Below are 12,693 nucleotides of genomic sequence, written 5' to 3'. Positions count from 1 at the left end.
ATAACAAAGTGTTCTTAGGATTCCACTATGAAAGTATATGCTTACAAGGAGAGCATAACGTATACTTTGCATGAATTTATTGAGTACAGTAAGAGGACTCGCCACTCCCTGCTGTCCACTCTCAGCCACGCAGGTTACAGCAAATCGTGAACCTCCAGGTTTCTGCCACAGATTGACGACTGTCTCAATCTTCATTCACTGAAGCAATTCAACATGTAGGCTAATAGCTCACAGACATCAGCTTCTGTGACCAACTTAAACAGTTCTGAGTGTCGTGAGTCACAAGCCAGCTCAAATGAACATGGTTCCTATGAAAGTAGAATGTCAACCACCTTTACATGCAAACAATCTGCTTTAGTAAATATAGGCAGAAAATAATCCTTGGGGTCAAACCAGATAAGACACTGGGAGTTCCATAACTGGAGATCCCAGAATACTTTAAAATTCATTTATCTGGTACACTTGGGCCCAATTCTGACTAGGGCATTTGGGGGAGAGGTTTTAAGCAATGCATCTGTGCCCTTTTTGCCGTGGCCCCGGGGAGCTACTGTTAGCCCCAATGAGTAAACAGATACTTGTACCTGTACATTTATGCCAATGCAATCTCATTTTAGATCAAGAAAACGAGACGGGGGGAGGTCCTGATCAGAATTAGTCCATCATGAAGGCAATAACAGATTTTGCAAAAAAATGTTTGGAGCTTCAATCATGGACTTCCCAACCTATTAGGACCTACCATGGCTTCACAACCTATTAGGACCTCCCATGGATAAGGAGCCCAAGGGCACCCCCAGGCTCAACATCGAAGGAAAAACTCTCAAGGGGAGAGGACCCCCCAATGTCCCCATGATACCCTGGGCTCCAAGCACTCTAGGATCCCCACAGGAAATCCTCCCATCCACCCACTCTATAGCAGCAGGTTCCCTTCTGAAATCTCATGGAGTAGGCAGATAAGGAATCCCAAGTGGCCCCGCCCTCCTCCAGCACCCCATAGTCCCATTTGACAGCCATCCCTTCCATACTACCAAAAATGCTAAATCTGTTCTTTACATGCAAATAAATGACACCCACTGTGAAACAAACATTAATTCTTACTTTACCAGTCTGTTCCTGTTGGGGAGCACCTCCGACTATTTCCACACTGTTTGGAGAGAGGAACCGACCTGCTCCAACAGCATACCCTGTGCCACAAATTAATATAAACAGCTTTTGGCTCTATAAAATGTACACCAATTGTGCTGATTCACACAACCATATGAACACACACATGAACACATGAAGTTGCCTTATACTAAATCAGACCCTTGGTCCATCAAAGTTAGTATTATCTACTCAGACTGGAAGCGGCTCTCCAGGGTCTCAGGCAGAGGTCTTTCACATCACCTACTTGCCTAGTCCCTTTAACTGGAAATGCTGGGGAATGAACCTGGGACTTTCTGCATGCCAAGCAGATGCTCTACGACTGAGCCACAGACCCACCCCAATTTTAGTTTAATTTATTTAAATTTATTCCTTAACGTATTGTATGGATATATTGTTGGAAGCTGCCCTGAGCCCGTCTTAGGATGGGAAATGGCAGGGTATACTCTGAATGAAATGAAATACACAAACACTGCTTTGATGCACTAGCCCTTATTATATAGCAATGTTTTTAAAGAAAGACATAACCCAGAAAAAAGATAAGTGTTTTTCAGAGCAATCCTAAACAGAGTTACGCTCTTCTAAATCCAGTGAAGTCAGACGGATGTAGCTCTTATTGGGATTGAACTGATACAGCAATCAAGTGGGTAGGAATCAAGTACATGCTGAATTCCCCCTTTAGAAGTCAACAGCATTTTTTAAAGAACTTACTTTTTAACTGGATTGTGTCTTAACATTTTATTAAAAAAATGAGTGTCACAAACAGCTAAACCACATCCTGCATCAAATAGATTCATTTCTTGCTCTTAGTCTCTCTTGTGCTATATTAGAACAAGATCTGATCTACACAAAATGGAACAAAATAAGGAGGTAGAAAGGACCATAGTCTTTACAGGATATAGGCCTGAGATGCTACTTCTGAATATTACACCATGTTAAAAACTTCCCATAAATTAAGACAGCACATCAGAAAGATCTGTCCTAGTCCCCTCTTTATGTAATAGTTTTCTACTTGCAGGGAGAACTGGGGAAGCGATAAAAACAGAGCCTTGTTTACTTACCGTGACGGCTCCTTCTGGGTTGAAGGGCATCTTGTCAATCATGGGTATTACCATCACGTGCCCAGGGAGGCAGGACCAAAACGTTTTCAACTTCCTGTCTCCCTGGGCAGGAAGCCCAGTTTTCGTACTCGCCAAGCTGATGAGACAGGTAAGTGCATACAAAAGACAGCAAACAATAAACACTGCTTTATCAAAAAACTACGAACTCCTATATAACGACAACATGGAAAGGACAACAAGAAGGTCCCTTAAACAGATTTGAGAATTGATGGCGGACATAGGGAGCATCCAGTACCGCAAATTTAAAGTGTCCAAACCCCAAATTCTTAACACTCTATGAACAAAAGCAAGCTGAGTCTTGGATCCTAACGGGCGGGCAAGATGCCCTTCAACCCAAAACAGAAGGAGCCGTCATGGTAAGTAAGCAAGGCTCCGTTCTCAGTTCTGGGTGAAGGGCATCTTGTCAATCATGGGATATCCAAGAGCTGAATGACTGGGTGGGATTAGGACTTATCCAAGACCTGCTGCAGGACCTGCTGCATCAGCAGAAGCCATGGAATCAATTTTGTAATGTTTTATGAATGTAGAGGCCGTAGACCAGGTGGCTGCCCTACAAATTTCGTCTAGTGAGACTTGCCTATTGAAAGCTGCGGATGTGGCTGCACTGCGCACAGAATGTGCGGTGATGCCTGAAGGAGGAATTTTACTGGCCCTATACGCTTTGATAATGCATTGTCTTACCGCTGTACTGATTGCAGAACTAGACATTTTGCTACCTTTGGAGGGACTAGTTAAGGAAATAAATAGAGCATCTGATTTCCTGATAGGGGCAGTATGTTTGAGGTACACCTTCAATAATCTCCTCATATCCAGGTGGCGCCACTCTTTCTCTTTGGGGTGAGTGGGGTTCAGACAAAATGACGGTAAGTGAATTTCCTGTGATCGGTGGAAGATGGAATTCACTTTGGGAATGAAAGTGGGGTCTGGTCTAAGGACCACCTTGTCCCTATGAAATATACAGAAACCTTCGTTGGAGGAAAGTGCACTCAGCTCAGACACACGACGAGCCAAAGTCACTGCTGTGAGGAAGATGGTCTTAAGTCTCAGCATCCTTAAAGGAATCTCGCTGATTGGTTCGAAGGGGGGACGAGTTAAGGCCGTTAGAACCACATTTAGCCGCCAGGTAGGAAAACGGTGAACTACCGGAGGGTTCGTCTGACCCACACCCTTGAGAAAAGTTATGATGTGGGGATGTCTGGACAGTGGTAAGCCCTCTTCCACAGACAGCATGGTGGACAGGCTGCCACCTGCCTGCACAGGGTGGAAACCTTAAGGCTCATCTGCATGCCTTCGTGCATGAAATCCAGGATGGCAGGGATACCCGGAGAGAGTGGGTTGAAGTGCTTGCGCTGACACCATAGTACAAAAGCTAGCCAGGAGGTGTTATAAATTCTCCTGGTGGACGGCTTTCTGGCCTCTAGCATGGTATCCACTACCGCTGCCATGTAACCTTCCTCTAAGAGGGACCTCCTCACAATTTCCACACGGTTAAGCGAAGCCATTGAGGGTCTGGGTGGAACAATGGGCCCTGATTGAGAAGGTCTGGGATGTTTGGCAGTTCCCATGGTGGTTGAACCGACAGTTCTCTCAGACTGGGGAACCACGGCCTCCTTGGCCACATGGGGGCAATGAGGATTACTGTTGCTTCCTCTTTCCTGATCTTTCTTATCACTCTCGATAGGGATGGGAGGAAAGGCGAACAGAACCTCCTTTGGCCATGGAGCCATGAGAGCGTCCATGTCCTCCGCTTCCGGATGAAAGTAACGGGTTATGAACCTGGGAAGTAGGTGGTTGCTCGCTGAAGCAAACAGGTCTATCTTGGGTTGGCCAACCCTCTCCACTACCTGTTGGAAAACCGATCTGTTGAGGGACCACTCGCCCTCGTCCAGCATCTGACAGCTCAACCAGTCGGCTTGAAGGTTGAGTACACCACTCACGTGTTCCGCGCTGAGTGACAGCAGGTTCGACTCGGCCCATGAGAAAATGATCTCTGCCTCCTGATGGAGCTTGGAGGATCTCGACCCCCCCCCCTGCTTGTTGAGATATGCCTTGGCCGATATGTTGTCTGTTCGGACCAAGACATGTCTGCGTCGAAGGACGCTTCCAAAGTGCTCTAGGGCCAGTCGAATCGCTCTTAGCTCTAACAGATTTATGTGTAGTTTTCTTTCTCCCAGGGACCAGATTCCCTGGGTTATTAGGTTCTGACATGTGCCCCCCCCCCATCAGTCTAGGCTTGCATCTGTGTAAATTTGTATCTGATCCCCTAGTACAAAGTGCATACCCTTGTTGAGGTTGCTGGATGATGGGGGCAAGGGAATTTCTAAAGGCGTCCATCATTTGAGCCTGTTTGTCCAACACCCCATTAACCAAATCGAGCATTTCCCGCCTGGTAACAGGAGCCTCGGGCTCCGCTAGAAATACGTTACCCCCATGCAGGGAATCGGTCACAACCGAGGCTCTGTCCTTCCCGGGACTCCTTGAGGCCGCAGCTGCAACGGGCGCCATTTCGCGGACTTCGTTCCGCTTCGCGCCATTTTGAGACGGCTCCTCAGAGCACGCCTTCTTTGAAGCCGTCGGCCCCTCTGCGCCGCGAGTGGTGGAGCCACCACTCCGACCGCTGGTGTTTTCCTTGCGGCGTCGCCCTGTCGAGGCAACTAGGGCAGAGTCGCGGTCCTCTTCGGACAAAAGGTCCAAATCCGAATCTCTCCTGCCGTCCACCATCTTGCCCAACGGGGCGAAGTGGGGGCGGAGAGATGAGGTAAATTAGGAGGGAAGACGGAGGAAAGGGAACGCACACGGCCGAAACTGGCAGACAGAAAGGGAGGGTAGAGACAAATGGACTAAGGAAAAAACGGACACAAACAAAGGGAAGGGAAATAGCCTTCAAAAATTCGGAGTTCGCTAACGACGCTGCCACCCTAACCAAGGCAGGATGGAAACTGGGCCTCCCGCCCAGGGAGACAGAAAGTTGAAAAAGTTTTGGTTCTGCCTCCCTGGGCACGTGATGGTAATACCCATGATTGACAAGATGCCCTTCACCCAGAACTGAGAAAAGCAACCCTCACATGCACTCGGAAGTGGTACAGTTCATTTTACCCCCTCAGGGCTCTACCACCTAGTTCTGCTCCAACAGAACATTTCTGCTCATACAAGGGCTCTTGTGCAAGCAGAAACACCAGTAGGTCTTAGCAAGAGGTCCTTGCACTAAATTAAGTTGACTCTCCACATGGAGAGTATCCTATCCATTGTGACTGTATCCTATCCACTGTTTCTGTTAGCACAAGGCATTGTGCAAGGTATATTTCAGCAATACCTTCCAAAATAATGACCTTCTTCGATCAAATAATCTTGCACACCCAAATTAGACTCTAATGATGGCGTCAAATAGCCTTTTTAGTTTTGTACACATCAACACTGATCAGAAATGGTTGGGGGAGAATCACTGCTTAATCTTACAGCAGCTCTTGTGCAAAACTTTGTGAAAATGGAACTGCATTACATAAATTTTAAAAAAAGATGAAATCAAAAGTGCTACCAAAATTCAGTTTAAGGTGAACCAACCAACCAATAGTAAATTTGAGATTCTACCATGACAGAACCCCAAACCTACCAGCAGTGGAAACTTGTGAATGTGTATAAAGTTCTGGATTGTCTGTGTCTGTTAAGTGCCGTCAAGTCACCTCCGACTCATGGCGACCCTATGAAAGTCCTCCAAAATGTCCTATCCTTGACAGCCTTGCTCAGATCTTGCAAATTGAAGGCTGTGGCTTCCTTTATTGAGTCAATCCATCTCCTGTTGGGTCTTCTGGATTACCCTTAGACTATAGTAGGTTTAACTTCACACATATACATACAGAGTAGGGTTGCCAGGCCCAGCTTCGCCACCGGCAGGAGATATTTGGGGCGGAGCCTGAGGAGGGCAGGGTTTGGGGAGGGACTTCAATGCCATAGAGTCCAACGACCAAAGTGGCCATTTTCTCCAGGTGAACTGATCTCTATCGGCTAGAGATCAGTTGTAACAGCAGGAGATCTCCAGCTAGTACCCAGAGGTTGGCAATCCTAATACAAAGACCTCTGTAACACTGATAATTGTATGCTTGACAAACATTATTAGGAGGTCTCTGTGCATGTGTGGTGAGGTTTAGAGCAACCTGATGCAACAGAAAGGATGGGTGTCCTTTTCTATTGTATTGTTTGTTAACTCACTGAGAGAATGTTATCATTGCAGCTATTACAATCAAGTACTGCCTTTCCTGAGACTTCTACCCTGCAGAGCAAGGCCCAACACAGCCATTGAAGGTAAGCTTGGCAACTTTATTGAAGTGGAGAACCATATAAAACATATGGGTAATATATCTCAGTTACCTAAATAACTCCCAAACTTTACTTGATTATCCGCATCCACGTACGGGAGAAAGGTATTCGCTGTTTTGTTGTATACAAAGATGGACCCAGTCCAATAAGTTGACCCTGGCGCTCCCATAATAATTAAATCCTGGAGGAAAACAAAAGGCTTATGTCTTAAGTTCTTAAAGATAATCAGCGTGAGTCATATTGATTCCTGCTCTGTCTGGTTTATTGTCTGTGGTATTACCTAGCTTTAGCCAAGTTTGGTCAACTTGTACATTGATCACTAGGGCACAGTAATACAGAACGCACATAAAACGGTTTATATGTTTTAAAATATGCCAGCTCCCCAGCTGCTCGAGATTAAGTCTGACATCAATTCCAAGGGGGTCACCAGCAAAATGAAAAACTGCCCCTTTTCCACAGAATATTTCAGAACTCATCATTCTTACCCAGAACTTAAAGGAGAATGGTGAAGTACATTGATCTTTACAACCATAAAAGAAGCCCTGTTAGGCTTGTTATTGCCGTGAATAGGTTATTCTGAATCAGACAATAAAATCTTCCACTCTATTCTATTATTTTTATCTTTCCAAAATAGACAAGGTAATTCTGTACTTTAAAAAAAAAGGTACCTGACATGTTTTAAATATCTTGCTGCGATGTATTATCTGGCTTTAAAATGCACTGCCTTACGAATATCCTCCTAATACTACTAGAGTGACAATGGCACAAGGAATATTTCATGCCCTGCAGCATGGTTTCAAGCTTGAGGAGTGCCCCCCCCCCAGTGACTCCCCTTAACATAACAGATGTCTGGTGCAGATATGGGGTCCAAAGTCCCACAAGCAGGGACCCACCCCTGCCCCTTACAGCTCATTCCTGAGCTTTGCAGAGGCCGGGGACGGCATAGGCAAGGCGCTGCCACATCACCTCCAAAGAGGTTTCCCCGCTGCCAAAAAGCTAAAAAAAAGGCTTTTTTAATTTAAAACTTCAAAAACGGGGCATTTTTCCCCATAGAGAACAGTGAGGCTGCGCCGGGACAAACCCGGCACGGGAATGCTGTTTTGGAGGGGGATATTCATAAATAGAATGAAGAGAAAGTGAGCACATGGAAGTTCCAACAGATCAGGATAAGTAATAATTTATAGTTAAAGAATCCCATACATACATTTCAGTTCCTAGGAACATAACAGAGAAGCAATATCCAGAAAAAAACATACCTCTATGTAAAATGTATGTATCCCAACCTGGCATGCTCCATATTTCTCTCCATATCTTTGCAAGGCATCTGAATAGTCACAACAGCAAAACAGGGGAAATGATTTGAGATATTCTCACACACAAACTCAGAACAATAATCCGCTATGAATAACATTCACAAATTCCCCACAGCTGTTTTGACAAAGGAGTTGAGATTAAAAACCGAAACCCAACAGCAGGATAATACCCTGCAGAGCAATGACAAAAGAATCAAGGATTTGACCCTGTTCATCACCACTCAATCCTGATTTCAGAACTCTGGTTTACCATATTCAAAGAAAAATCAACAGACTAGTTTTGGATAAATTATTCTAGTCCAATGGAACGTCAGTGAAGTGATTTTTCCGGGAAATCATGTACAAGGTGTATTTATTTATTTGTTTTTATAAACTTTTTATTTATATAACAAAAAGAAAAGTACAAAAACACAAAAAACTACTCAACATTTCGATACAGAACATAAACCATACATACAGTATATCAATCCTAAGGAATGCCATATAACAGCTACTCTCCACAGTAACAGGTTAAAGAGATGGAGATTAAGAGACCATATTTAAAAAACTCCATTATCCCTTAATTGGGGTATACTATGCCACATAATAGTTTTTAAATCATGTGTGCCTACTTATTGTGCTACTCCTTAAAGCCTAGTCTACAGTTTTCTTTGAGTGGCCACCAAGGTGTATTTATTGTACACCTTATTGTTTTTCTTCCCATTCCATTTACAATTTAAGAAAAAAAATTTTTTGATGGAAACATCTATAATACTTCCCAGAGGACCTCAAGACACAGTGAAAAGGTGTTCCTATAACACAATTTCTTTTGCAGGTCCTTCTGTTCACCCCATTTGGAGGGAGGCAGACAGCAAGGGTCAGAATTGAATTCCCCCCTCTTTTTTTAAAAGGACGTGGACTATAAGACACTTCAGGTATCCTGCTAGAGTCAGGATGAAAAGGAGGTGGGAACCAGACTGAGGAGCATGGAAGAGCAGCGTGAATCTCCTGCCATCATTTTCTTTCCCTTCAGTTCTTCAAGCAAAGATCCATAGTTAACAACAACAGATCCAAGGGCGAGTTCTGATTACAGGTGACGAGGGAACCTGGCGAGAACCTAGCAGGTCACAGCACATCCTTGTGAAACAGTTTGCTCATCCATAATCATACTTGGCCTAGCCTGCAATCTGAGCCACATGCGAGAAGAAAAACTACGGAAGACCCTGTCCTTCTAGATAAGGGGGTCTTCAGCCCTCCCAGACTCAGGACCCACTTTTAATCCCGGGAAGCATGATGAGAATCACTGAGCTATAAGCATGTAGCAAGAGCTGACATGACATGGTCACATGACAAGAAGAGTCTTTGGAACCTGCTCTTGCTAAAAACCCCAAAAAACTTCCCTATTGATGAGTAACTTCGCCTCTCTGTCCTGCTTTCGGCAGATGTGCAAAGGGTGCATGACACCTTGTTCTGATGTATATTAGTCACAGGGTCTTCCCCGCCCCTCCCAAAACAGCAAAAGATTGTGGTTTTATAGGAGCTCACAACCTGCAAATGAGGCTCCATGAGGCATCTGACCCATAGGATGAAGGCTCTGGACTGCACAGTGATGGGGGCGGCAGCATCTGGGGAGCGAATACTGTCAATACACAGTTCTAAACTATGCATCCTCAGCAAAGGGGGACTTGGTGCTGGCATCAGTTTACCTCCACTCCAAGGCAATTATGGGACTGATACTATTTTAGGAAGCAGCAGATTTTTTACTGACCAGCTGCCTCAGGTTGCCAAGATTTTGTCATTCCCGTAAAAAAAATGTTTGTTTGGCTTATCTGCCCTTCAAACAAACTAAACATTTTGATTTTTCTTATGTAAATGATGGTTTTGGGATTACTGTGCTGTAGAATCCTTAAAAATCTTTTTTTTAATGTTTGTGATCATTCAGAGTTGTACAACAAAATGGCTCCTATGGTAGCCTTTGTATTTATGAGACAATCCTAACCACCTCTCCCTGTATATATTTTTTTTAAATGAAAGGTTCTTTACATTCATGGTTGCTACAAAAAAAAAGGAAGTTGGGTACAGATAGATTTGCAAAATTTTGGCTTTCATAGTTGTCAAAATCTGGATTTTGGCTTTCCTTAAACCAATAATATAATATATTGCTTTGGTCAATCAGCAGAACCCCTGCTTACCCCGATAACAAGGACATATTCTTTGACTCAACAATGTCCGAAAATCAGGAGGTATCTCATAGCAAATGCCATTAGGAAGTTTGTCGTTATTTCTCATATGGTAGATATTTTTCCATCGATGGCCACAAACCTATGCAAAAACAAAAGGAAGTATTTGAAAAGCAAGAAAACCACAAATATAGCCTGACAATATTATAAGATGATACTACTTACGACAATAGATCCATTTTCTCCAGGCTGCCTTGACAAACTAACCCCAAGCCACTGATTGTCTCGTTCTTCCACACACCTTTTTCCACACCATTCCCCACTTGGATGACCTATAACCAGGAGAAAAAAATTAAAATCGTCTTTGAGTTGCTCATTATTATATTATCTCTTCTATTGAATGCTATTATTGTGTTTTCGACTTTGCCACTGGGGGAGCACAGGTTCCCAAATAGTTATACCTGTACAAAGGACAGCGAAAAAAATTAGTTTATATGTATGTTAGAAAATGCTTCTTTCCTTTCATGCAATTGGGAACCAAACAGAAGCAAACAAAATTAAGTAATGGGAAATAATGACAGGCTGAGATGAGGTGTCACGTGTAGTACGAGCAAGCTTCACATGATTCAGTTTGGGTGGGGGGGGGACAGTTGTTTAACAATATAGCCAAAGCAAAGGACTTAAGAGCAAACTCCACTGCAATCTCGTCTTGCAGTTTTATTAGCTGCTTCCCTTGGGACTGAGCAAATGAGTTGCTAAGCCTAGAAAGCCACACGCACATAGCCGTTGGAGTAGATTGCATTCACATTGCTTGGCTATCAGTTGTGCATGGCTGTAGACAGCAACCATGACCACCTCCTGAAAGCTCCTGTCATGCCCAACCAATTAGGAAATTTTGATTTCCAAAAGACAGCTAAAGAGACTTTTGATAGAATTTTGGTCTCTACCATGTACAACAAGCACACAATAACTATCTCCATCCCATTAAGAGTCCCCTACTGCATTGCCAATGCTTTTTAACAGCCAGACACTTGTTTCCTGGTCAAGGTCTCTGCTCTGTTTTCACTTGGGAGCTTTCCTTACATCCTTTCTAGCTCCTGCCCAATTCTCCACTCCCCTACATAACTACTTCTAATGATAGATCACAATGGGTAGCTGTGTTAGTCTGTCAATAGCAGTAGAAAAGAGCAGTAGCACCATAAAGACTAATAAAATTTCTGGCTGGGTATGAGCTTCAGGTATCTGAAGAAGGGAGCTGTGGCTCATGAAAGCCCGTGTGTGTGTGTGTGTGTGTGTGTGTGTGTGTGTGTGTGTGTGTAAAGTGCCGTCAAGTCGCAGCCAACTTATGGCGACCCCTTTTTTTGGGGGGGGGGGTTCATGGCAAGAGACTTAACAGGGGTGGTTTGCCAGTGCCTTCCTCTGCACAGCAACCCTGGTATTCCTTGATGGTCTCCCATCCAAATACTAACCAGGGCTGATCCTGCTTAGCTTCCGAGAGCTGACGAGATCAGGCTGCACCATGCTGCCTGCCCTCCATGAAAGCCCATACCTTGCCAGACGTTTTGTTAGTCTTTAAGGTGCTACTGGACTCTTGCTCTTTTCTACTTCTATGGATGTGAGACTTCACCACCACCATCACCTTGTTAATGACAAAATTCTGTCCTTTCCTATTATGTAGTGATTGCTGTGCTGAGCCTGGTTGTGTGCCAGCTGAGCCTCAGCTCTGCTGCTGCAAAGACTGTGCATGCCTTCACAGTGCAGTGTCAACAACAAAGCAGTGCAGACAAATCACGGTGCCATTTGGGTAGAATCTGGGAAATCCCCCAGTGTTTCAGATCACATGTTATCACGCTTTACAAGTCTTTATACATCTAGCTCACATATTTGTGTGTGTGTGTGTGTGTGTCGTCAAGTCACAGATGACTTAAGGCGACCCTGTAGGGTTTTCAAGGCAAGAGACGTTCAGAGGTGGTTTGCCATTGCCTGCCTCCACGTGGGCTGAGAGAGTTCTGAGAGAACTGTGACTGGCCCAAGGTCACCCAGCAGGCTTCATGTGGAGGAGTGGGGAATTGGACACGGTTCTCTAGGATTGCTCAATTAGAGTTAGTGTTGTGTCTTTATTCTCCTTTATCCATTTAGTTATCCAACCTACTCTAGCTGAATAATAATACTTTTGTATATTGGGGATTCCCAGGCCTCCTCTTATCATCTTATCCTGCGCATCCTGGAAATTAATCCTGGGTCTCTTATAACTCCAAATAAAATAAGACAAGCATTTTTGCATGCTTGTCAGCTCTTGCTCCTGTATTGATAGTGGAACATTCCAAACAAGAAGATCATTCTAGGTAAAACTGACCTTTTTATTATATTTATTTTAGAAGAAGAGTTGGTTTTTATATGCTGACTTTGGCTTTTACAGCACTAGGTATTCCCAGTGATGTATCAAGTTTGGAAATGATATAAAAAAACATCGCTTTAAGAGGGTTTTTGGATGCCACGGCTAAAAAATGGCTGGAAGACGTCTTCACAGCTAAAGGGCCAAACAAAGTGCGAACAGTATTTTTTATAACATTTTCAAACTCTTAATACATCGGTGGGAATACCTAGTGCGGTAACAGCCTTTCTCTACCACTTAAGGAAGAATCA

At 44.1% G+C, this 12,693-nt stretch overlaps 1 protein-coding gene across 1 annotated transcript in view; it reads right to left on the bottom strand.

Annotated features, from left to right (window-relative positions):
• The window catches only part of ITGA4 (integrin subunit alpha 4), a 67,864-nt gene that overhangs the window by 40,284 nt on the left and 14,887 nt on the right, over positions 1-12,693 (bottom strand). The window contains exons 3-7 of the mRNA XM_056861197.1: positions 10,273-10,379; positions 10,060-10,189; positions 7,832-7,899; positions 6,627-6,756; positions 1,096-1,181 (exon numbers count right to left, since the gene is read on the bottom strand). Coding sequence (XP_056717175.1) covers positions 1,096-1,181; positions 6,627-6,756; positions 7,832-7,899; positions 10,060-10,189; positions 10,273-10,379 — 521 coding nt within the window. The remainder of the gene's footprint in view (positions 1-1,095; positions 1,182-6,626; positions 6,757-7,831; positions 7,900-10,059; positions 10,190-10,272; positions 10,380-12,693) is intronic.

This window comes from Euleptes europaea, chromosome 15, assembly GCF_029931775.1.
Source record: "Euleptes europaea isolate rEulEur1 chromosome 15, rEulEur1.hap1, whole genome shotgun sequence".
Lineage (NCBI taxonomy): Eukaryota > Metazoa > Chordata > Lepidosauria > Squamata > Sphaerodactylidae > Euleptes > Euleptes europaea.
This window is presented reverse-complemented; position numbering and strand designations above follow the sequence as displayed.